This window comes from Mastigoproctus giganteus, chromosome 4, assembly GCF_048544385.1.
Source record: "Mastigoproctus giganteus isolate SK-2022 chromosome 4, ASM4854438v1, whole genome shotgun sequence".
NCBI classification, from domain to species: domain Eukaryota; kingdom Metazoa; phylum Arthropoda; class Arachnida; order Uropygi; family Thelyphonidae; genus Mastigoproctus; species Mastigoproctus giganteus.
The window spans coordinates 230,159,948-230,186,699 of record NC_143578.1 but is presented as its reverse complement, the minus strand read 5'-3'; the positions used below and the strand labels follow the sequence as shown (position 1 = coordinate 230,186,699).

Genomic DNA, 26,752 nt, shown 5'->3' with positions numbered 1-26,752 from the left:
CGTCTTTTTTTATGTCAAAGTTGTGCGGCTGCTTTTGAATTATCCTGTGCATATATGGGGGGGGGGGGGGGGTTCAAAAAGATTTGTGTTCACCCAGAAATAGTTGTGATAGAAGGTTGAAACACCATGTATTACACTTTTTCAACATAATCATTAGACAAAATGACACATTTTTGTCACCTCTCAATACACTTCTGCAGGCCAGTTTTGTAGAAGTCTTCTGACTCTTTCAAACCATGACTCGGCAGCAGAAATCACCTCATTATCAGCAGGAAAATGTTTTCCATGAAGAAAGAAAGAACTTCAGGGCAGAAAAAAGGAAGAAATCTGAGAATGCAAGGTCGGAGGAATAAGCAGGATGCTTCAATATTTAAAACCCACATTTGTGTGCACACCTCACTGCAGAATGCAAGGAATGTACAGGGACATTATCTTGGACCAGCACACACCTTCTGGCAGCTTTTCCCATCCTTTTTCTTTTATAGCAGCACATAGCTTTATGAGGAGGTTGGAATAATACTTTTCCATTACAGTATGGCCCTTTTGAGGATAATCTCTTACCTTATGCCATGCTAATCCCAAAAAAACTGATGGGTGCACCTTTGCCTTTTGAGAGCCTTCAGAAGCTGTTCCATGGGAATGTGATAAATGTATTTTAAAAAAATAAAAATTAAATATTCTAAATTTTATAAAAATAAAACTTAGAAAAGAACTATGTGACTATTGCAGATATAAACATGAAATTTTTCTTTGCAATGTTTTGTTCCTAAAAAAAAATTATGAAGCATTAAGTCTTAAAAGTAATACATAGTCACATTATAAATGTCTGGAAAGTTGTTATAAATATAATATCGATTAGAGGAGTTGAAAGTTTTGAAAATTGTGTGTTGATAGATGTCCTAAATTTTTGGAAGTCCTGATATGAAATGGCTCACTTCAACCATTTCATTTCATTTCATTTTTTTTTTTTTTTTTTTTTTACAAATGATTAATGAGATTATGAAGGCATCTTTAATAATGTCTGTATAATGTATTTTCTTGTTTATAAAAAAAGTATTCAAAAATGAACCTGCTAAAAACATTTTAAAAATTGAATAATGTCACACCCCCTATATTCTACTCTTAACTCAGCAGTGGTCACTAGGAACATAACAGGTCCCTCTCCAAAATAATAATTGTGCATTAATTGTTTTGGCACTATCAGATCCATTATACATAGTGGATGTAGTTGTGCCTTTTAATGAACGAGCCAACTTTCACTCCATTTATATTTTCTTTTGTCATGTTTTATATTATTATTATTATTATTATTAGCCATATCGTGCAAGGAAGCCCGAGGCTTATGCTGCACCAGCCAAAATAAAATTCCCGGGTTACTCTGAGAGAGAGAGAGAGAGAGAGAGAGAGTGAGAGTCAGTCAGTCAGTCAGTCAGTCAAAAGTAGAAGGGAATCAACAAGAAGAGAAAAATGATGATATCCAGCTCAGGACCCTGGGTGTGCCAAGCCCATACTCACCAGGTGTGAGCCCCCCGGGGGTTTACTGTGATTATTTTGCATCTGTCCCGCAATGGCGCAAGTCACGTGACCACAGTTGTGGATATAATATTTTCAGGAGTGAATATGTTGACCTACGTTTTTAATGTAGCCTTTGTGGAGTACATACATAGATCTATATTTTTGAAGATCATTTCAAGTACAGTCAGTCCTCGTATAACACGTGTTTACACTACACGAATTCGATCATACACAATTTATAAATAGGGGAACGATATCTTATATAACACGAACTGAATTCGCTTATGCATGATTCGCCTTTGTGTTTACAAGAAATGGCAGTCGAACGCGGAATCACCCCAACCGAACGCAACACGATAGGAATGAAGAGAAGATTCTGAAAATGCATTTATGTTTTTTATATCAGTGAAGGGGAAACACATTTCACCATAATAATGTAAAAAGCATCACAATTCCAGCTATCGGTATAATCGCAAATGCAATTAGATCGAGTTTACTACCAGTTTATAACAGATTCCACTAGCAGAAACGCAACTGGAAATTGTTTTTATTGTTTTATGGTAGTAATCCCCAGAAATGTGCTTTAGTAAAATGTGAGGTGTTAATCTCTGCCTTTACGGTGTTGTTTATTCAGTTGCTACACGCGCGCAGCTTTGTTTATGTGTATCAAGTGTGCCGCCTCGTTTTGTAATTGTGCTTTATTCCCTAAAAATGAGTAAAATACTTAAAAGGTATGAAAAGGAAGCGTCCTGGTGAAGACACTACAGATTCAGAGAGAAAAAGAAAAGCAATATCGATAAACAGAGGCGGACTGGGTCAAAAATTCTTACCGGGGAAAATTTATAGTGGTCTCTTACTATGGTTTATGGCCAAAATCACACCGGCCTCCGGCCCACCGGGGTGTCCCCGGTAAGACTTATGGCCAGTCCGCCTCTGTCGATAGAGAAAAAATATGAAATTGTGAAACGCTTTGAGCGAAATGAAAGACCATGTGATATTGCACGTGCTACAGACCTAAATGAGGCAACGCCGAGAATTAGAAAGAATGCAGAGAAAATAAAAACAACTTTCATAGCAGGAACAACTCAAAGTGTAATTAAAATCCATTAGATTAAGACACAAAGAATTGGAAGAGATGGGACAGCTGTCATCTGTTTGGATAGAAAATCAAATAAATCGTGCAAGTTTGCTTACGATAGAAGCAAAAGCATTAGCAATATTTTATTATGTAATAGTCGTAATAAAATGCGTAAGTGTTTTATTACGATTATTTATTGTGTTTGGTAATGTTTTTGGTTACAAATGTGTGTTCAATTTTGGGTGGTTGGCACCTAACCCCATTTTCCCCATAGGGCCTGTTGTTTATATTGCACGAGGGTTTCTAGGAACGCAACTATCGTGCTATACGAGGACTGACTGTACACTTTTAAATGTGTCCTTTTATGTATGAATTGTGTTGAAGTTTTTCCAGTATATGATGCCATGTCTTACCTGCTACTTAACATCTATTTCAACTAACAGTAGATACAGTTTAATAGATGACAGAATGAAAATAGCTTTGAAAATCAAATGAAGACTGCACCGATGAGCCAAAAGTTTCCAGACTGGCCACATGGAGTGCTAACCACAAATAATATAGTAGTGTACAATGCACTCTTAGATACTGCCGAACTAATTGTGAATTAGTGTTATGAGTTTCATGCCAAATAGAACATTGTGCTTTTGTGCATTTGCTGTTTAAGTGGGTTCCATTTGAGTGTGCCTTGTGATTTTTATAGCTGAGTAAGATGATGGATGTTCAAGGAATAGCAGATTTACGTAATATTTTGTCATAAATGTGGGTAAACATCTTCGGAGACTTGCACAATGCTAAAGCAAGTGTTTGGTAACAAAATGCTACATGTAAAACAGGAATTTTAACGGTATTCCCATTTCCGAAGTGGCCAAATTTTGGTTGAAAATTTTGTGCAATCGGATAGTCCATTGTCAAGTCAGACTGATGAAATGAGGGCGGATGCCAGGAGAAAACATCTAAGCAAATAGTGCACTCGAGATTCGCTTCTGCCTTGTAACAGTGCACTAATTCAAATGACTATCGATTCAGCAGGTTTTAGTCAAGAACAAAATGGCGATGGTGCCACACCTTTCCTGTTTTCATGACCTAGCCACCCATGTTCCTTCCTGTTCCCCGTAATGAAAATCCAGGTAAAGTAATGAAGATTTGAAGAGGGAAATTCAAGCTGAATCCCAGAAAGTGTTGGACAGCATCACAAAACTCTAGTTACAGAGCTGTGCTTCAAATAGTGAGAGAAGTGCTGATATCAGTATATAAGCTCAGTATATATCAGTATATAAGCTCTGATTGTAGAATTGTAGAATGATAAATAAATAGATTGGAGAATTATAAATAGTAGTAGTAGTGGCACATGATGCAAGAAAGCAAGTGTAGGAGCTTATGCAGCATCAGCCAAAAAAAAAAAAAAAAAAATCACACCATTCCCTCCAAATGCCTGTCCAGTTCCTCCTTAAATTTATTTAACCTATCAACTTCCACAACGACAGATGGAAGTTTATTCCAGCAATTAACCACCCGCTGGCTAAAGGCAAATTTCCGCACATCTATTCTACATCTGTCCTTTCTTAATTTGAACTTATGTCCCCGTAGGTTGGTAATCTGAACAAGTGGAAGGATCCCATCAGAATTCAGCGTGCTCAACCCATTCAAGGCCTTATAGACCTCAATCAGATCACCGCGCAAGTGCCTAGTCTCCAGCCACTGCAATTTGCAGAACTTAAGCCTCTCCTGGTAAGAGAATCCCTTCATTCCTCTCACCAATCGTGTTGCTCTTCTCTGTACACGCTCAAGCAAATCTACATCCTTCCTAAAATGAGGCCTCCAGACCTGTACGCAGTACTCAAGGCGTGGCCTGACCATTGCCTTATACAGAGGGACAATCACTTCCTTTTCCCTGCTAGCAAAATTCCTATATATCATTGACAAAACCCCATGACCCGCCCCAGCAGCCTGTCTGCACTGCTCAGAAAACTTCATATCTGACTGCACAATTACTCCCAGGTCTTTTTCATTTTCTACCACCTTAAGTGTAGTACCACACAGTTGGTACGTTTCCAGATCTAGCTCTGCCCCCTGCTTTGCACTGATTGGAGAATTTATTCCTTTGTGTAATTTTGTTTCATGATTTTAAACCAGCACCAAAGGAGGAAAAGCTCATTTTCCAATAAACAGTTTAGACTTTAAAACCACTGGTTTTAAATTGGGAAACAAAATTATACAAAGGAATAGATCTTCCAATCATTGTGGAGAGGTAGGGGAAGCAAGACTTTTTCATTGATCCATGCCGCAAAGATTCATGGGTAACAGTTTCTTACTGAAGTTTAACTGAAAACTCACTATGGGCTGGCACTCTGGAAACTCACTCATGAACAAGTTAAGGTATGCAAAATTCTTTCAGGTGGCAAAAAACTTCAGGCATGTAGATTATGGGCATGTAAATAGATGTACATGTAATAGACTTGCATGTTCATTTTGCTACATCAATAACAAATTGACATTTTATTTTCTCTTCTTATCTTTAGTTTTACCACTTTAGTTTTATTATTGACATTTTTTGCATTGAAAGGCACTTAAACTGTGTGTGTGTGTGTGTGTGTGTGTGTGTGTGTGTGTGTGTGTGTGTGTGTGTGTGTGTGTGTGTGTGTGTGTGTGTGTGTGTGTGTGTGTTGTGAGAGAGATTGATCTGAAGCACTTGACTACATTATTTTTGGTACTATATTGATTATTTAAGTGAATACAACTTATCAGTGAGTAAAAACTGTATGTTTGTTGAAGAGCATTTCTGTTTCAGGTGATCATTCCTACAAGCAAAACAAAAACCTTTCTGCACGGGAACAAATGATTACTGCTCTTCCAGATGTCAAAACATTAACAGTTAGTTCTGAAGATGATTTCATGGTTTTAGCTTGTGATGGAATCTGGTATGTTCCTGTTAAATTTGCTGTGACTTTACCTCTTTTTTTTCTTTTCTTTCTTTTTTAATTAAAACGTTTGGTAAACACTGGTGATCCCTTTAGTGTGGTGATCCCTATAGGGTGGTGTTAGCATGCCATCTTGGCAGATTTTTTTCTTCCCAAGTATTAATTATCTTTTTCAAATGTAGACTCTGATTGTCAAATGCATAAATGTAAATCATAAAGCAACTTAAATGCAAGTTTATTCAATCTAACCAGTTTTAATATTAAATATGGAGGAGTCTTGATAATCCAGCATTCTGAACTCTGAAAAAAATTGATGATTCCATTGCATTGTAAGATCATCTACCATCCCACCTATCTACCCTTCACTTAGATACTTAGATCCTTCACTGAATTCCTCTATTGATTTCTATTATTTTTTAATAGTAATATGTACATATACGCTGTGCTGCCACTTTATTAGGTACACCCCTGTTGTGCACACAAATGGTACGTCCCACAATGGCGCGTCACGTGACCACAGTTGTGGATATAAATATAGCAGAACAACCTTTCTAGTATCAGTTAAGCGTACAAACCGTAACAAGAATGGGGAAAAGGAGTGATCTAACGGACTTCGAATGTGGCATGGTAGTAGGTGCAAGATGTGCTGGACAAAGCATCTTTGAAACCGCAGTTCTCCTGAACTTTTCACGCACCACAGTTTCAAGGGTGTGTCGAAAATGGTGCAACGAACAGAAAACATCCTCTCATATGGCACTCCTGTGGAAGAAAATCGTTTATTGATGAGAGACGTCAGAGAAGGATGGCTAGAATTGTGCAAGCAAACAGACAGGCCACAATGTCACAAACAAATCACGTAAGAATACAATGTTGGTGTGCAGAACAAAATATCGCAACGGACCACTAGTCGCACTTTGTCGCGAATGGGCTACAACAGCCGATGGCTACATCACGTACCTTTGTTATCAAAGAAGAACAAACAGCATGCCTCCTGTGGGAACAGCAACACCAGCACTGGACTATCGAGGATTGGAAAACAGTTGCTTGGTCTGACGAGTCGAAGTTCCTGGTGCATCATGTTGATGGAAGGCTCAGAATTTGGCGAAAACAACATGAATCCATGGACCCCGTCATGTCTGGTGACTACTGTGCAAGGTGGTGGGGACAGTGTTATGGTGTGGGGAATGTTTTCTTTGCACATGTTGGGTTCATTGATACCCATAGATTCATGTCTGAATGCCACATCGTACCTAAACATTGTTGCTGACCAAGTGCATCCGTTCATGTTGACAGTTTATCCTCAGTCAGATAGTTATTTCCAGCAGGATAATGTGCCGGTGCACAAAGCCCGAATCACTATGGAATGGTTCCAGAAACGTGACAATGACTTTTCTTTGCTGCAGTGGCCCACTCAGTCCCTGGATCTCAATCCTATTGAACATCTTTGGGATGAGATGGAAAGGGCTGTTCGTTGCAGGCCTACACCTCCGTCGAATCTCAAGGAACTGCATGATACACTCATGTCTGCGTGGTACTCCATTCCTGCACGTTTTCAGCATCTTGTTCAATTCATGCCTAGACAAATTCAGGCTGTTTTGAAGGCTAAAGGAGGCTCAACATGCTGCTAGGTAAATGTATCTAATAAAGTGGCAACACAGTGTATGTGCACTTGCACCACTCTTGGTGGTGCATAAACTACACAAAACTCTGACTGGACCATTTAGCAGTTCCTCACCTGTATTTTCTTTTTTAAATTACTTGTACACTTATATTCTATCAATTCAAAATGCACTTAATTCCTTGTATGAAGTTGTTTAGGAAGCATGTATTCCATTAAACAATTACTGACCTGCTTACCATTCATAGTAGTAATTGTTGATTCAAAATATTTATTTGTTGAGCCCTGCCAAAACCAAGCTGTTGTATTTCAGATATTTGTCTTAAAATTATGTATTAAACTTCATAAAATTTTAACAAAGAATTTTTGTTTGTGATCCTTAGCATTAGTAGAGGCATACAATGCAAGAAAGCAAGCTTATGCAGCATCAGCCAAAAAAAAAAAAAAAACCTCCCATTTCACCCCCCCCATTCATTCCAAATGCCTATCCAACTCAGCCTTAAATTTATTTAGGCTATCAACTTCCACAACAAAAGATGGAAGTCTATTCCACCAACCACCTACAGGCTAAAGGCAAACTTCCGCATATTCATTCTACAACTGTCTTTCCTCAGTTTGAATCTATGCCCTCTCAGGTTCTTAATCTGAGCAAGAAGAAGAATCCCATCAGCATTCAGCTTGCTCAACCCATTCAAGGCCTTATACACCTGAATCAGATTGCCTCGCAGTGCCTACTCCCCAGGCACTGCAATTTGCAGAACTTAAGCCTTTCTTGGTAAGAGCACCCCTTTGTTCAGCTCACCAATCTTGTTGCCCTTCTTAGTACTCGTTCTGGCAACTCTACATCCTTTCTAAAATGAGGCCTCCAGACCTGTACACAGTACTCTGGGTGTGGCCTAACCATTGCCATGAACAATGGGATAATCACTCCCCTGTCCCTGCTAGCAAAATTCCTGTATATATCATTGACAAGACTCCATGAACTGCCCTGCCAGCCTGTCTGTGAACTTCTCAGCACGTGGCACCTACATAGCCAGATGGCAGGAGCAGCAGTGTGTAGCACACGCTTCTTGATTAGACCGGGGTTCGAGCCTGTGCCCAAAAATACGGAGGATGCGGAAAGGTCAGGGAATGACCACTGCATATCCCACAAGCAATATGGCCTTAGTTGCTAATGCTCCTAAATAACAACAACAACTACTCAGCACACATAATATTCGACTGCACAATTACCCCCAGGTATTTTCCACTTTCTTGAGTGAGTACCACACAATTGGTACGTTTCTCTTCGGTTGTTGCTACTCATGTGCAGTACTTTGCATTTGTCAATGTTAAACTTCAGTTGTCACTTCTCAGCCCATTTGCCCAACTTATCTAGATCCAGTTGGAGTAGCATACTGTCTTTACTGTTGTTAACAATCCTGACAACCTTTGTATTATCAGCAAACTTGGACGTTAATCCTGATATACCTTCATCAATATCTTTGATGAATACACAAAACAACAGTGGGCCCAGCACCGAACCCTGGGGAACTCTACTAATAACATTTGTCCACTAAGAGCAGTGTCCATTCATTACCACTCTGTCGTCTCCCACTCAACCATCCCTTTATACATTGTAGCAACTTACCCTTAATGCCATACCTCTCCAATTTGTACAGCAGTCTTCCATGTGCAACAGTATCAAAAGCTTTCCTGAAATCCAAGTATATGATATCAAAATTATTTTTGGCATTCAGTTCGTTTGTGACAACATCATAGTATCCAATCAAATTGGTCAGAGAAGACCTACCTCTAACAAACCCATGCTGTGTTTTAACTATTACTGCAGTTTTGTCTAAATGATCCTGCAATGCTTTTTTAACCAGTGACTCCGTTATTTTCCCTGGAACAGAAGTGAAACTAACAGGTCTATAGTTACTTGTGTCACCTTTGGAACCCCCTTTGTGAATTGGTGATACATTTGCACACCTCCAGTCCATGAAGACCTCCCCTGAGTCCAAGGAAGCTCTCATAATTATGGCTAAAGGTTTGCTTACTTCCTTTGCTGCCTCCTTTAATATAACTGGATAAATCCCATCCACCCCAGGTGCCTTCCTTATATTTAACTTCAACAATTTCTCATCGACTTTGCTCTCAGTTATTATTAGAAAATCACTTAGTTCCTTGTTATAGTTTGATAAACTTCTGGCATTCCCCTCATTGAATAACTCCTCATTTATGAATGTAGATGCAAAATTCTCATTCAGTTTATCAGCTATCTGAGCATGATCATCAATAGTCAACCCATGTATGTTAAGTGGCCCAATCTAATTCATCCCTTTCCTTCTAGAGTTTACATAAGTAAAGAACTCTTTGATTCCTTTGCCAACGATTTCTCATAATCTGCCTTCGCCTGCCTAACCTCCTTTGTGACTTGATTACAGACAAGCTTATATCTGCCATAGGCTTCTGTGTCACTTGGTAATTTATATGCATCCCATACATTTTTCTTCTCTGCAACGAGCCTCATTAATTCATCTGACATCCATATAGGCCTGAACCTTGAACAGTATTACTTAGTTGGAATGAAAAGCCTAGCAGCCTCCAAGATTAAGTCCTTGAAGGCTTCCTCTTTAGAATTCAACTTTGGTAACATCATCAGTTGATCCCTCTGTACAGAATTTAAAATCTGTCTGAGACCCCTGTAGTCACCTTTAAGAAAGCAAAAGCTCTTCCCTTTAGCATTGATGGTAGTTACATCTTTAAGTAACCTTGGTGTTCTTCAGCTTAATTATATTAGATTACTTGTAATATATTCCAAGAATATTACCATAAGAATGTTACTAAAGCTCATCCTGCTGTAACAAGCCACCTTACAACACACCCTGTTTTATTTTACACCCTGTCCTTCATTATGCACACAAAAATTTAAAGTTATGGGCACAAAACCCATATGTGCCATCATGTTAAACTCCTCACTAACATAATTTCAGTTTATGGTTGTCAATAATAATCTTGTTGCATATTTTGATTTATATATACATGTTCTCACTCATGTATTTAAAAAATGAGTGCAAAAAAAAGGCTGTTAAAAAAAAAAAGGAAAACATTGAATATTGAAATACAAAATGGAAGTTTTAGTCTTAATGAAACATAATTATTATTAAAAAAAAAAACAAGCAGAATACTAGACCCCCCTCTTATTCTGATTGAAAAATTAGCCATCTAAAATAAAACAATATTGCTTATGTGTGTTTTATCACTGTAAATTTTTATTTAATAACCTGATATTAGTTTATTACATGTTTTACATGTTATTTACCAATCATAGCATAATATGTATTGATAAAGTAAGTTTGAAAATGGGGTATGTATTAACAGTTTATAGCTTTATGGAGCCTACCCTGACCATTATATGAAATTGTGCTTACTATAGCATATATTTCTACTACTTTTTTTTTTTTTTTTTTTGCAATGTATATCACTCATTATAGCAAGATGAGCTGTGTTGATTACTAATTTAATCGTGACTGACTTGAGGCATTAAAACTTACAAAAGCACATTTCTCTACAACTACAGGCAGCAAAGCACCCTGTTAAACACCATTGTTAAGTTATGCTGATGATAGCAACTTGACTGTGTTTAATAGGCTTTGTATGGTTAGTAGAGCATTGTGTTTTGCCATTGTAATGTTTCAGATCAGACCGATTTTAAATCGGTATCTGTGTTTTCCTGAGTTTGATCCTTGTAGATACCTTGGAATATTTTTGGATAATCTAATATAATTTAGTTCTAAAACTCTGAACCAGTTTTTTTTTTTTTTTTTTTTTTTGTACTGATTATAAGGAAAATTAAATATCAAGTGAATAAATCTATACTGCAAACTCGAGAACCTGATAAAGTTATGAAGTGCTAGGATATTTGCAGTTAGCCCTTGTTGGCATTAGTCCCATAGTCAAGAAAATTCTACAATTTAAAATCTGCTGAATCCTATTGGTGCTGGAGTATTGAGACTCCATTGTGTTGAATGTTTAATTTAACTCAAATAATTTAACATCAGTTTCTTGATTTTATGCTTAAAAATGAAGTTAATCTTAGTATTAAAGGTACTTATTTTTGTTTATTTGTCCTCTTCTGACAGTTTGTGAAATAGTTTGGTCATGCAGTAACAGTAGTATCATAAGTAGCTAACTAGCACAAAGAAAAGAACTCTAGCTCTACCTAGAAGTAATTCTTTAATATGCATGTGGACCTTATATAAATTTTGTCATATGTTTCTTCAGTGTGGGTTACTTTTAATGTTGGTATTATATTGTATTACAGTTTGCTTCCAGTACAGCTAGTGTTCTTGTTCTGTGTTGCACTTTAATTCTCATGTTATTTTATGTATGTAATTCTTGTAATGTATTCTTAATATTAGTTATATAACTTTAATCCAGTTTCTAATTGTTACCTACACTGAAGAAAATGATGGGGGAAAAAGTATTTGTAACATTACAATAAACATATTACTTCTTTTTAGTGCTGAAGTTCTCTTTTTAACTAATTGCCCTTTCACATTTAAATCCCAGTAAATGTAGCGAAAAATTCAAGAGGTTGTATTAGAGACTATATTATCATCATTACTTGCTGGTTATTTCACTGACTGTTAAAAAGGGGGATAGGTTGTTTATTATGTGAATAGCAGTATATTTAAAAATTTAAATATGCACACGTGCACAGGGCTCAACAAGTGTTGACTTATGCTTTAATCATATTAGGTTTACATACCCCCCCCCCCACACACACACAGCCATAATTTTCAAGTTGTTGGTAATGAAATTTTGTATTTGTTGAGCCCTGCACATGTGTGTAGTACTGCAATAGCTGCTTATGCTAAGATTTCTTATTTAAACTTTTCTTAGGCAATAGTGGCCAAGGTACCAAATGAATGAATCTGTTATTACTTTTATCTATAGCCTTATAGGTAAGTCCTATGTAGGCCAAAAATTGTAAATGTATACTTCATTCTGTTGTAGGTTTAAATATGTATTCTGTAAGAAATTACAGCAAAAACTTCAAAAAACCAAAAATAATGAGAGAGAGAGAGAGAGAGAGAGTGAGAGTGAGTGAGTGTAAGACTGATCTTAGTTATTTTGAATTTGAAAATATTGCACCTAGCTTAGTTAATATCTAAAGCAGAGAAATTGGTAACACGGAAAATAGAGCTAACTAAAAAATTGAATGGAGAAGTCTTTAAAAATAATAGCCTAATGTTATTAGGCTGTTATTTTTAGTTAACTAGTACCTTGAATGGAGAAATTGGTAACACGGAAAATTGGATGTGATCTTCAGTTTCTATGTATTGTTAAGTTTAGAATTATTCATATTAAATTCCAGTTTAAACCATTTATAGAGTCTTTTAATAAGCCAGTAAATGAAAAAATTATGGCAAGTTGTGAAATAGAGCTAACTGGAATGAGAAGTCTATTAAAAATAATAGCCAATATGTATGCATTAACTCTGGTAATTTGGGACTAAAAATTTTGGAGCAGCAGCCCAACAGCCAAGGTGTAAAAGTTATGAAAATTGCACATCTAGAAAAAAGTTTATGAACGATTAAGTGAGACATGTATGAAGGCCTGTTGTCATGTAAGTTATGTAAACCTTGAGGAATGGGTCCACTAAATCTCCAGACATCAGAGATATTTACTAGAGTCCTTGAGTCAAGTTAATCATTAAAGTGGCCATACCTGAACAGATTAGTAGTGAAGAACCCATAGAACAGTTCTAATCTGTTGCATACATGTCTGTGGATTGTTCTTGTACCATGACAAGAATTACTTCTTGCAGTATGGCAAAATATACTGCTTTCCCTCAAACCTATAAACAGCCACAAATGCTTAACAATTTGGCATTATTCTGTTTGGGAAATTTTTCATTTTATAATTGCCTTGCTTCAAGTGAATTTCCTCCAGTGCAAAGTGTGGAAGATATTGTTTTGTTTGTTATTACATGTGTACGTTGTCTATAGACCTAACTTTGGTGACACTACTTTATATCTGCAGCAGGCAGTTGCATTAGCACACAAATTAACTTTGATATTATATTTAGCTAATGAAGCAAATACAGTAGAATGCTGGTTATCTGGAAGTCAATTATCCAGAATAATTTGAAAGACTGATCTTTTTTTTATTAACGGTAGTACAGTAAGCACCAGTTATAGTGATCATGTTTGTAAATTGAATTTTAATTATAATAAGCGGAAGATCGAGTTTACTACCCATTTATAACAGATTGTACAAACAAAAAGCCCAATAAACCGAAAACTGCAAATTGTTTTTATTATTTTATGGTTGTGACCTAGAATTCTATGTGACCTTCAGAAAATGCTGTAGAAAAATATCAAGAGACTACTGGGTTTTCTTTGAAACCATAAGTGAATTTCAGATTGGTTTAGCCGCAGATTCGGTAAGAATAATATCGGCCTGAAACTGCAATTTATTATTTTTCTCAATGTGAATGAAAAGAAAACACTTAGTTTTAACAGTGCAACAAAAAACGGAAATTATTGATAAAATTAGAAAAGGTGAAGATTTAGGAAATCTCTCCAAAGAGTTTAATGTGGGGACTTCAACAATTTACGACATCAAGAAAAATTCCAATGCCATAACAGAATTTGTCAATTATGGATAGTGAAGGAGGATCTAGCATTAAAAATACGATGTCAAAACCTGAAAATGCCACTTTAGAGAGTGCACTTTATTTTTTTTTTCCCCTTCAGAAATGAAGTTTGGGTGAACCAGAGTCTGGCTCAATGTTGAAAAAGCATTGGATTTTAATCGAAAATTAAGAGGTAATGAAGATTTTAAGGCAAGCACAGGTTGGCTGAAAAACTTTAAACCAAGACACTGTATACATGAACTAGACATTGAAGGTGAGAAACTTTCTGTAGACGAATCGGCAGTGGTGTCCTTTGAAAAGTAAGTTTGCAAATTACGAGAAAGAAAATGTTTATAATGTTGATGAGGCGGGTTTATTATGGAAAGCATTACCGAGAAAAACCCTAGCCACTAAAAGAGAAATGCATGCACCAAGTTTTAAGATGGGAAAATAGCAAGTTACAATTGCTATGTGTGCAAATGCCACTGGGATGCACAGATTGTCCATGCTCATTATTGGTAAGTTGAAAAAATCAAGAGCATTTAAAAATCTTTTTAATTTTCCTGTTTTGTATAAAAATCATAAAACCACCTACATGGATGTTTCTGTTTTCTGAGATTGGTTTATAATTTTTTAAAATTTAATTAATCTTAATTCTTTAATTTAATCGTAAGGTGAGATTAATTTATTTAATCTTACTTTACGATTTTTTTTCCCGATAAGACTAAATTTAGATATTTTCTAATAAGATTAGATATTTTCCCGGTAAGATTAAATAAATTTAATCTTACCGGGAAAATTATCCTGTTTGATTATCCAGAAGAGGTCTGACACAATTATTCCAGATAACTGACATTCCACTATTAATAAAAAAGTTTACTTACTTGTGTGTATAGATAATATTTTGTAGTTATTTCCTTATCTGTCAACTTGCATGTATAGTTTTGACATAGGGTTTCTAAATTCCCGACATTTTTGATCTTCAGGAACTGGGAATGGGAAATTGTGGTTCCCAAGAATTCTTGAGAATTCCCGAAAATTTTATTTTATTGATTAAATATTTGCTATCGCTTTGATAAGAATTTTTCCCCTTATTCTAGTTATAAAACACTATAATAACGAACTGTACATCGTTGGTGTATAAGTAAAAAACTAAAATTTAATGAGAATTAGATATTAAAAAATATGACTCATAGTTTGAATGTAAACAGAAAATTGTGTTATATTGGTACAGCGTACAGATAGGCAACATTATTCTATACATTTATTCAAAAACACTAAGTTTGAGGTTAGCATAAAAGAAACCTAAATAAATGCTAATACTGGAACAAAACAAAGAAAACCAATATTAACATTTACAGTTATTGTTAAGATGGAATTTAAAAAAAAAAAAAAAAAAAACAGTGCATTGATTGTTTGGTTAGAAAGCTTGGATTTGCTTAGTTACAAATAAGCCTGAATAAAAAAATTTCTTTCATTTTGGGTTGATGTAGGGTCTAATTGTTAGCAGTGCATCTAATAAAAGTTTTAGATTCGCTGTCAGTGTACATGTTGCTTCATATAAATTCATCTCACTTCTTGATGATGAAAATACCTTATTTGATTAGATTGGCCCTGCCTTTGCTGTTGAAATGGATATATCTCTTGCTAACCCTATTTTTAGATCCGCTTCTAATTCCCCAGGTTCTGAATTTTCCATTTCTTTGTTCGTATTATTTTCTGTTTCAGACTCTTCTATCGAAGTACACCTTTCTTTGAAAATTCATTCCATTATCGATTTTGCAGATCGCATAATTTAATTTTTATTTGCCTTAGAAAAAAAAATCATTATTAACCTCATTTAATTTATTTGCATTGCTTAAATATCTAATAAGGGACACTAAGACTTTCTCTCTACGTTTAAAACCTTTAAAAGTTTATTACTTAAAATAGAATTTTGTTTTTCCAAATTATGAAAGAGGAATCTAAAAATTCCTTCACTTGTTAGTAGATTTGTGTTATGATTACTTAATGTTTCAACTGTGAGTCGCACGGGTTTTAAGCAGTTTAACATATCTTCAGCGATTTTTGGATATCTATCTTTCCATCGATAAGAAAGCTTTAATTCATAAAAAGAAATTTAGTCACAGTTAATGCCTAACCTGTGTTAGTCCTGTGACCATGCTGCACATGTACTGACCCACATAGAAGGGAATAGCATTATGACGAACTCAGGGAATACACAATTATTTTACCTGGGAGCTATTGCTTTTCTCGTGGCGAAGTGTGGTATTTTTCTGATTGGACAAGAATATAGCATTTAATATAGGACAAGAAATTAGATAAAGAAAATGAAATGAGTGTTTGCAACTATAGTTAAATAAAAATTAAGCATTTTCCAATAAACTACATAGCAGTGTGTATATTATAAATACGAAAATAAAAAAAAATCTTAATTTCTCAGGAAATGTTTTTGCTTTTTCTGGGAATTGTGAATTTTAAAGTTGTGATTTTTTCCAGGAATTCTTGGGCAGAAACCCTATTTTGACATTCTGAGTGAATAGACTGCCATTACTTCAACTGACATTGTTGCATTCCAACTAGTGTGCATGTAGTCTCTGGGTAACTTGCTATTGGAGAATAGATATCACAGTGAAACCAGGCGTTCAAATGAGTGTAGTGAAGTGATGAAGAAAAGTTATGCTTTGTCTTGTATTCTGATATCAAAGTTGGGCTTGTTCTTTGGATATTAGTATTAGTTGAGGCATATGATGCAAGAAAGCAAGCTTATACAGCATCAGACAAAAAAAAAACTCCCTTCCCACTTCACCCATCCAGTCACTCCAAATGGGGTGCCTACGTAGCCAGGTGGACAGAAGCAGCAGTGCGTAGCACACGCTTCTTGATTGGACCGGGGTTCGAGCCCATGACCACCAAATATGGAGGATGCGGAAAGGTCAGAGAATGACCACTGCATATCCCCGGAGCGATATGGCCTTAGTTGCTAATGCTCCTAAACACCAAATAACAACAATTACTCCAAATGTTTGTCTAGTTCGGCCTTAAATTTATTTAAGCTATTAACTTTCACAACAACAAATGGAAGTCTGTTCCAGCAATCAAATGCCTGCTGGCTAAAGGCAAACTTCCGCACATCTATTCTATAACTGTCTTTCCTCAATTTGAATCTATGCCCCCTCAGGTTCTTAGTCTGAGCAAGCGGAAGTATCCCATCAACATTGAGCCTCCTCAAACCATTCAAGCCCTTATACAACTCAATCAGATCACCTTGCAGGTGTCTAGTCTCCAGATGCTGCAACTTGCAGAAATTAAGCCTTTCTTCATAAGTGCACCCCTTTGCCCCTCTTGCCGATCTTGTTGCCCTTCTCTGTACTCGTTCTAACAACACTACATCCTTCCTAAAATGAGGTCTCCAGACTTGTATACAGTACTCAAGGCGTGGCCTGACCATTGCCTTATACAAAGGTATAATCACCTCCTTGTCTCTGTTAGCAAAATTCCTATATATCATTGACAAAACTCCATGATCTGCTCTGGCAGCCTGTCTGCACTGCCCAGAGAACTTCATATCTGACTGCACAATTACCCCCAGGCCTTTTTCATTCTCCACCTTCCCGAGTGAAGTACCACACAGTTGGTACATTTCTCTTGGATTACTGCTATCCATATGGAGTACTTTGCATTTATCAATGTTAAACTTCAGTTGCCACTTCTCAGCCCATCTGCCTAATTTTTCTAGATCCTGTTGCAGTAGCATACTGTCTTTAATGTCATTAACAACCCTGCCAACCTTTGTATCATCTGCAAACTTGGACATTAAGCCTGATATACCTTCATAGATATCATTGATAAATACACAAAACAACAATGGGCCCAGCACCAAACTCTGGGGGACTCCGCTAATAACATTAGTCAACGTGCATTTGTCCATTTATTACCACTCTCTCTGTCATCTCCCACTCAACCATCCCTTTATCCATTGCAATAACTTGCCCTTAATGCCATACTGCTCCAATTCGTACAGTAGTCTTCCATGTGCAACAATATCAAAAGCTTTCCTGAAATCCAAGTATATGATATCAAAATTATTTTTTGCATCCATTTCTTTTGTGATCACATCGTAGTATCCAATCAATTGGTCAGACAAGACTTCCCCTTTACAAACCCATGCTGTGTCTGAACTATTACTGCTGTTTTGTCTAGGTGATCCTGTTTGACCTCTTTAACAAGTGACTCCATTATTTTCCCCAGAACAGAAGTTAAACTAACAGGTCTATAATTATTTCTGTCACCCTTTGAATGCCCTTTGTGAATTGGGGATAAATTTGCACATCTCCAGACCATGGGGACCTCTCCTGGCTCTAAGGATGCTCTCATAATTATGGCTAAGGGTTTGCTTACTTCCCTTGCTGCCTCCTTCATTATAACTGGATAGATTCCATCTGCCCCAGGTGCCTTTTTTATGTTTAACTTCGACAATTTCTCCTCCACTTTGCTCTCAGTTATTGCAAAATCACTTAGTTCCCTGTTAGAGTTTGATAAACTTCTGGCATTCTCCTCCTTGAATAACTCCTCATGTGTGAATGTAGATGCAAAATACTCAGCTACTTGAGCAGGATCATCAATAGTAAAACCATCTATGTTAAGTGGACAATCTAATTCATCCCCTTCCTTCTAGAGTTTACATAAGTAAAGAACTCTTTGCATCCTTTGCCAAAGATTTCTCGTAATCTGCTTTCGCCTGCCTAATCTCCTTTGTGACTTGATTACAGACTAGCTTATTCTGTGTCGCCTGATAATTTATATGCATCACATGCATTTTTCTTCTCTGCTATGAGGCTCATTAATTTATCTGACATCCATTTAGATCTGAACCTTGAACAGTATTTCTTAGTTGGTATGAAAAGCCTAGTAGCCTCCAAGATTAAGTCCCTGAAGGCTTCCCATTTAGAATTCACCATTGATAACATCATTAGTTGATCCCGCTGTATAGAGTTTAAAAACTGTCTAAGACCACTGTAGTCACCTTTATGAAAACAAAAATTCCTCCCTTTACCCTTGATGGTAGTTACATCTGTAAGTAAATCCTACATCAGTGCACTGTGATCTCTTTCACCTAGTGGTTCCTTTATCTGCAAATTCTTAATGCATGAATAATCACTGCTGATAATCAGATCAAGGGTATTACTCCCTCTGGTTGTCCCTTGAACATATTGCTGTCCCTTGAACATATTTATCCTCCAATAAATCCACAAAAGTTTTACTAGCGTGCGAATGACCAATCCACCAGTTCCAGTCGATATCTGAAATGTTAAAATGCCCAATTACAAGACATTTTGATTTAATGGCCCATTCTATTTTCCTGCCCAACTGTTCATTGTATTCATCAGAGTCATTAGTCCTATAACATAGTTCTACTGTCATTTTCCCTTTCCCAGTGTTTATGTCAGACCAAACACAAATATTAGTGATATGTCACTGGAAAAAGTTATATGTGACATTAGTGAGTCCTTTGTTGATATTTTGTCTTATTGTTTCCCCGAAGAGAATCTGGTAGCTGCTGGTGGGAAAAGTGGATCTAGATATTATATGTTATTCCAAAACAAGGAAACAAACTTGATTAAAGTTTGTCTTATTGTTTCCCCGAAGAGAATCTGGTAGCTGCTGGTGGGAAAAGTGGATCTAGATATTATATGTTATTCCAAAACAAGGAAACAAACTTGATTAAAGTTTCGACATATAGCACATGCACACAAATGAAATGGTGATAACTCAAAGCACTAGGCTATCAGGTGAACTAAGTTTAACATAGCTGTTAAATGAGAATTTATACGAATGACTGGATGAAGAGATTAGACAGAAGAAATTGAATCAGACTGGAATTTAAAGATTAATTTGAAACTTTGGCAAGTTTGCCCTTAAGGCTTGGCTGCAATCAGTTAATGCCTATTTTCCTCTGAAACTGAATTTTTATATTTCCTATTGCTCAAAGGAGAAAGAAAGAGTTACTTTGGTGGTTTTTCTTACTGCTTGAAAATTAGACACAAGACTGACGTTTATTGATATTTATGTGTTTAATTCTCTAAAATTATATGTGCAAATACAACTGTTTGAGTTATGTTACAAAAAGGGAAAACATTAAAATTATAAAATTCCTTTTGTAATGGCTTATGACAGAGTCATGTATGAGATGCATATTCAGTATTTAAAAATGAAGTCATTCCTGTTAAATTAAAAACTGTCCCTGATTGAATCCCAGCAAACAACTAATATTTACAATGTACAGATGCACCAGAATGTGTTGGTTCTAACTGAGGGGAGGAAGGGAAGGGAAAAAGAATATACAAGTGAAGGCTCTTCGCACTTTAGTTTTAAGCCACATTCTTTAAACAAAGCAATAACACCAGTATTTTATTTATTACTGTTTTGGCAAATTCACTTCTATTATCATTATCAGGGTTTAAGGCCACAATGTCAGATGATTGTAAATCCCTTTTTTGTGGGTAATTACTCCAAAATAAAACATTTTTGGACATTTTTTATGCCTTCATTATTTGTATACATATCATTTATGCCAAATAAAAGGTATAATATACAAAACAGCAGCTGTCCCAATACAACATACATTGGGGTGTAACAGATCAAAAGTGGATGAACGTATAAAAAAATAACTCTCAAATCCCAGTTGAAGCAAAGATTCGGTTTAAAGAATAGTTTGAGATCAAATGTAATCCTAAAAATTTCATTACTGTTAGAAAACGAGGAATGCAATAAACTGAAAAACATATTTTGACTGAAGAACTGATAGATAACCCAAAACAGTGGAAATGTGTGATATGTGCATTGATTTTCTCCTTAACTCAAAATTGCCACTGATCTTTTGTTGAAGCATATGACTTATTACTTCCCCCCCCCCTTCCACAGTCAAGACCACCTCATCTGCATTTGAATTAAAATTATCATCCCAGAGAAAAGGAACTGACATCAAATAAAATAATAATGCTGATAAAACTGTTTTATTTTGAACCCTAGCTCAGGATTTTTTGACATAAAATAGGATGCTAGCAAGTCGGTTTTATCTGTAGTTGAAGATGCAATAGAACAGCAGAGGTGAGAGTTGTTGTTGGGCTATAGACGTATCATGTGTGTTTAGTAGTAGTACAGTGGATTCCGGTTATTTGGGCCACCAGTTAATCGGGGCGGCCGTTTATTTGGGGCAAATCTTAAAAAACAGAACCCAATCGAAAAAATTGCTAGGGTTTACTTCGCTTAATTGGGGCAACATGCCGTTTAATCGAGGCAGGAGACCGCATCACTGGAGATCACCCTACGATTGTCTCCGACCAAACCACATGGTTCGGTCTGATTTCTGGAGGTCACAACCATAAAACAATAAAAACAATTAGTGGTCACCTGTTTATTGGGCTTTTCTGTTAGTGTAATCTATCATAAACGAACAGTAAACTCGATCTTACTGAATTTGCGATAATACCGACAGCTGGAATTCTGTGGGTTATTATGGTAAAATGTGTTTACACTTCCATGAAATCTTCAATCATATAAAAAAAATTAATTTTCAGATCTTCTCTTCATTCCTTTTTAAAGCTTTGTAACTCGTTACTCCGTTCTGACTTGCGCGTATCGTGTTACTTGCAATTTGTGTGTGCCGTGTCCTTTGTTATTGATTGCTTATCTTTTTACTGTTTTAAATTTTAACCCCCACCCACAAATGTCAGTGAACAGAAATGTCAACTAGTTAGTTATGTACATATTACAGTACGTATTAATTATTCCAATTATCATGTATATTCTTCCGATTTTAGGGTATTATTTAATTTTTTAATTGGTAAGGTAATAAAGGGCAAATTTGTGCTTAATATATCTTTACTTTAATAGCCTATGGATAATATTCCTCCTATTTTCGCTAATTAGAATCGCTGTTTAATAGAAATAAAATTCAATTCATAAATGTGATCACAATGACCGGTGCTAACTACACATCGTATAGTGAACGGTACTTTACTATGTTGAGTTCGTCGTAACGTGATTTGATTGTACAATGAACCATTTGTAAAGGGGTGGGGGGATTTCCATTGTATTTTTAACTATTTACGTGAAACTTCGGATAATTTGGGCAGCCGCTTAATCGGGCCAAAATGCACTAGTCCCGATGTGTCCCAATTAACCGGAATCGACTGTAATGACAAATGATGCAAGCTCATATATAATCAGCCAAAAAAAAAAAAAAAAAAAAAAAAAAAACAATTCACCCTTCTGTACCTTCCAAAAATTTGTCTAATTCTCCCTCAAATTTATTCAACTCATCCACTTCTACAAAAACAAATGGAAGCCTGCTCCGACAATCAAAAACCTGCTGGATTAAGGTCACTTCTGTACATCTATCCTGCAACCATCCTTCCTCAACTTGAATTTATGCCCCCTCATCTGTGTAGTCTCAGCAGTTGGAAGAATGCCATTAAAATTCAGCTTACTCAATCCATTCAAGGCGTTAAACATCTCATTCAGAACTCCCTGCAGGTGAATGGTCTAGAGATGCTGCAATTTGCAAAACTGAAACTTTTCTGAGTAACAGCACCCTTTTGTTCTCTTCAACAATCTGGTTGCCCTTCTCTGCATCTGTTCAAGCAGATCTACATCTTTCCTGAAGTGATTCCTAAAGACCTGTATATAGTACTCAAGATGCAGCCTAACCATGGCCTTATGCAAATCGATTATCCTTGCTAGTCATGTTTTTGTATATCATTGACAAAACACCATGGGCTATCCTGGCAGCACATCTGCACTGCTCTGAGAACTTCATGTCTGACTGCACAATTACCCCCAGGTCCTTTTCATTCTCCACTACCCTGAATGTGGTAGCACACTGGGTATTTGATATTTTATTGCATTTTCATTATTTCAGGAAATTTTCTTATATTTTTATGTAGGTATATTTCAAATAAGTTGTTTGCGGACCACACTTTGGGAAACCCTGAGTTAAACTACACTGGTGTGCAAAACTTAAGGACCAACACTATTTCTAAAGGTTAAAACCACAAAATCTTTACTTAAGGTACTCTTTACTGATGATAGTAGATTCAGTCAGCAGCAATTCTGGACGTCAGCTAATCTGGCGTGAGGTTGGCACTTGGTATCACCCCGCAAACATCACTGAAAGGGATAGATATGGCGGTCGAGAAGTTCTCATCTGGGGAGGCATTATCTTGGATGGATGTACACAACTCCGGATACTGGAAGGCGGTGCTGTAACCGGTGCATACTACTGTACGAGGTATTCCTTCCCCACATGCGTCTGTTCCAAGGTGCCATTGGCGCCGAGTTCGTGTTTATGGACACTTTTTTTTTTTTTTTTTTCTTGCTGTCAACTGAACATATGGAGCCATGCTTACACCTGTGCAAAACAGGATATTAATGAGTGTGTATACCCTTCCAATGCTGTATTTATAGAAACAGCTGAGGCCGCCGTAGCCTAGTGGTCAGGCGCGTGGGTGCATAAGTACACGTGCCTTGAGTGACCGGGGTTCAAGCCCGTGACTGCTGAATACGGTACTGTTTCTTGTATTCTGTGCATCTTGTAAACTCCTCTGACCGTTTGGTCGTCCCGGAGTATAAACAGAAAATTTATTTATTTATTTATAACGCCACATCCCTTTGCACTGCAGCTGTTGATATGCTTTTGGAAAATGAGGACATTGTTTGCATGGATTGGCTGTTCCGCTGATCTAAATCCCATCGAACGCATATGGGATGCTCTGGAGAGACACCTAGCGGCACGTCCACACCCACCAGAAAATGTTAACCAGTTGAAGATGGTGCTGACGGAGGAATGGACGATGTTACCGCAAGAACATATTAACAACATTGTTCTAAGTATGGACATGTGGTGCAAAGCCTACATCAACATTAGGGGGTGGCCATATCTCCTACCGAGGACCAACTTTTCCCTTTGTTCCATCTTTGGCAGTGATGCATCTGTATCATGGCAGCCAGTGCCATGTTGCCATTTTTGAATAAAGTCCCGCTGTACCGTTTTGTTTCCATTGTCGTGTGGGTGTTGTTTTCTTCATTTCTGTACCTCTTGAGGTTCCTTTGATATGCTTTTCCCATATCCAGGCCACTCCTATGAGAAGCTACAGGTGAAAACTTGACTTGTCCTTAAATTTTGCACACCAGTGTATTAGTCTGTGTATCCCCCCAAAGCTAGAAGTTTTCCAGCCCACCTATCTGCCTTGATAGCATCAGCAAATATTTTGCACTCCTTATTCAAGTGTATCCAATCCCTGTAAAAACAGTCTCTCTTGTTAACAAGTACAGACCACGCTGAGATAAATTCTACCCCTTGAGCCTTGCACATTCTCTCCATAGCCGAATCGATTGAAAGATTCTTAACGTATACTCCCTCCTATTGTATGTGGGCAGAATTGCAAACGCTTTCAAATTCAGTGCTAACTTATGACTTTTTGCCAACTTTGCCCTTTACTTGTTAAGTAACCCTTGAGATCTCTTACTCTTAATATCATTAGTGCCAACCTTTTGCACCCTTAAAAGATATCTGTTCTACTATATCTAGTTTTGTTCCTGGCAGACATACCTTGGTCCTATTCCACCTAACCTTCTTGCACAACTTATTTCCCATTTCCCTGACAATAGAGGCGTCGACAATAACTAGCTCCTTTGGGACCATTTCATTCTGCCTTGAAAATTGCTGCTGTGTTGTCTGATGCACAAGAGTGAGCTTTGGTGTTGATTGGGAAGCTGAGAGCTTGATGGGGCCCCCATTTTAATTCATTTGAGGGCATCTGCTCTTCAAACTCCCATCAGAATGCTGAGTTGGCAGTTAATTTTTTCACACACACTCCCTTTCTACCTAACACACACACACACACTGGATCATGTCCTGCTCCAAAATCATCTGCAAACATTTCACAAGTTGTACATTTTTTTAGGCTGTGATGCATTGGAGAATTGGCTCCTTTGGTTCTCCCATGAGCCACACACTCACTCCTACTTTGTGCATGTTGATTTGCTACTCTAGTCTAGGGCATGATTTCAATTTAAATTTTTCATTGTTAATCAATTAAATACAATTTAATTGATTAACAATGAAAATTGTTAAGATTAAAAAATTTAATTGATTAATTGACAATACTACACTATGCTAAGAGATTCCTAAATGCAGTGATATGTATTGTGCTATCTAGTTTTATGTTATACCCTGCGCTGTTGAGTTAAGATATATATTATGTATACCATAACAATTGCAATGTTAAATTAATTATATCCTTGCTAAAAAGTAAAAATTTTGTAACTAAACACAAAAAAGATATATGCCCAACAAGTGATTAGAACCTTTGAGCTATTTATTTATCACAATTAAAATTAACCTATTCCTCTGCACTAATTACATGCTACGATATTCACTCCAGAACACTAATAGAATAGCAGTATGAATAGTAAGTCATAACTTACAAAATCACTAGCTAAATTTAAAAATAAGCTAACAAATGTGACTAAGACAATTTAAACTATTTGTTAGACACAATTTAATATGTTAATTAATCAAAAAGACTGTAAAAATTTCCAAAAAAACTTGTTTCCATGAGCACAAAAATCTGCATCCTGGCACTTATAATCTCGTACCCAAGTTGTGTGTGTGCATGCATAGTATCATACACACACATAGTGAATTTTTGTTTGTGCGGTTCCCACAGGACTTTATTGTTGTTCCGAATCACAACTGTGAAAGAAATTAATAATCAAAGATTCTGTATACGGTATATTTTTAACTTATTGAAAAATCATTGAAATACTGAGTACGGCTTAGTTTTGTTGGCCCTTTTGACGTTAAGACGAGACAGGCCAAGCTTTGCTAAGTAATATCTATGAAGTGTATCAAAGTGCTCCTGCTGTCTGCCTTCATTACCACACAAAATGCAACTAATGTATTAATTGAATAATTGGAACATTTACTTAGAACACTTTAAGTAGAGTGTCTGAGGTTCCCAAACTTTCTCAGTTCACAGCGCCCTTAGTGTCCCAGTAATTTTTTCATGACACCCCTAGGCCAAAAGAAATACCTAACACAGCGGTTTTTAACCTTTTAATATATAATATTTTTTTCTTTATATAGAGGTACTAATTAAAGATCAATTATAGATCACCACAAAATTAAAAAGATATGGTACGATGGATACCGTACACCTTTTTATAATGAAATAAATATACAAATTAAAAAAATAATAGTAATAACTTTAAGTAACTTAAACCCAAATTACAAGGCACCCCTAGAATGTTGTTGCAGCACCCTGGTTGAAAACCATTAGAGTATCTGTTAGTGAAGTAAATTTGATTTTTTTTATTACTTACAGTGTTTGGACCTTTTATTTATTTTTTTATGGTGACTCACTGCACAAGAAGAGTGCTGCAGTACTTTGGTACCAAATATAGGTTGAAAATTGAGAAGACAAAAAACAGTTGTTCAAAAAAAGGTACTTGAATTTATTTAGATTGTAATTTTATGGAAATACATACAAAGAAAAGTTATTCCAAAGAATATAAGTAGAAGGGATAAAAAAAGAAGGTTTAGGTAAGTTTGGAGTTGAATTGTGAATGTATACTGACTAGTTAAGACACATGCCGGGATTGATTGGCAAGAAGGGGATTAAGTTACAGATGCTAATTGAAAAGAACATTGTGGGAATATACAAGGTGATTCATGAGGAATAGTAAATATTTTTGGAAGTTTATAGTGTCGATTATTCTGAGTAAAAAAGTTCATATAAACACTTCCAATTCCCAATGGATATGGAGATACAACTGTTCGAAACTGGTGTGCACAAAACCATTATCGATTTTTTTTAATGATACAAAACACAAATAATTGACAAATTTTTTACAATTCACAATAAATGTTAAAAAATTCCACTGCCAGCCTCAATACATTTCACAACTCTTGTGGTAATATGACGTGTTGTTCT

General features: G+C 36.3%; 1 protein-coding gene across 2 annotated transcripts in view; it reads left to right on the top strand.

Annotated features, from left to right (window-relative positions):
- Window positions 1–26,752, top strand: part of LOC150087472 (putative protein phosphatase CG10417) — a 143,286-nt gene that overhangs the window by 101,336 nt on the left and 15,198 nt on the right. For both annotated transcript variants that reach the window (XM_090371205.1, XM_090371204.1), the window contains exon 7: window positions 5,382–5,511. In XM_090371205.1, the coding sequence (XP_090227331.1) occupies window positions 5,382–5,511 (130 nt within the window). The remainder of the gene's footprint in view (window positions 1–5,381; window positions 5,512–26,752) is intronic.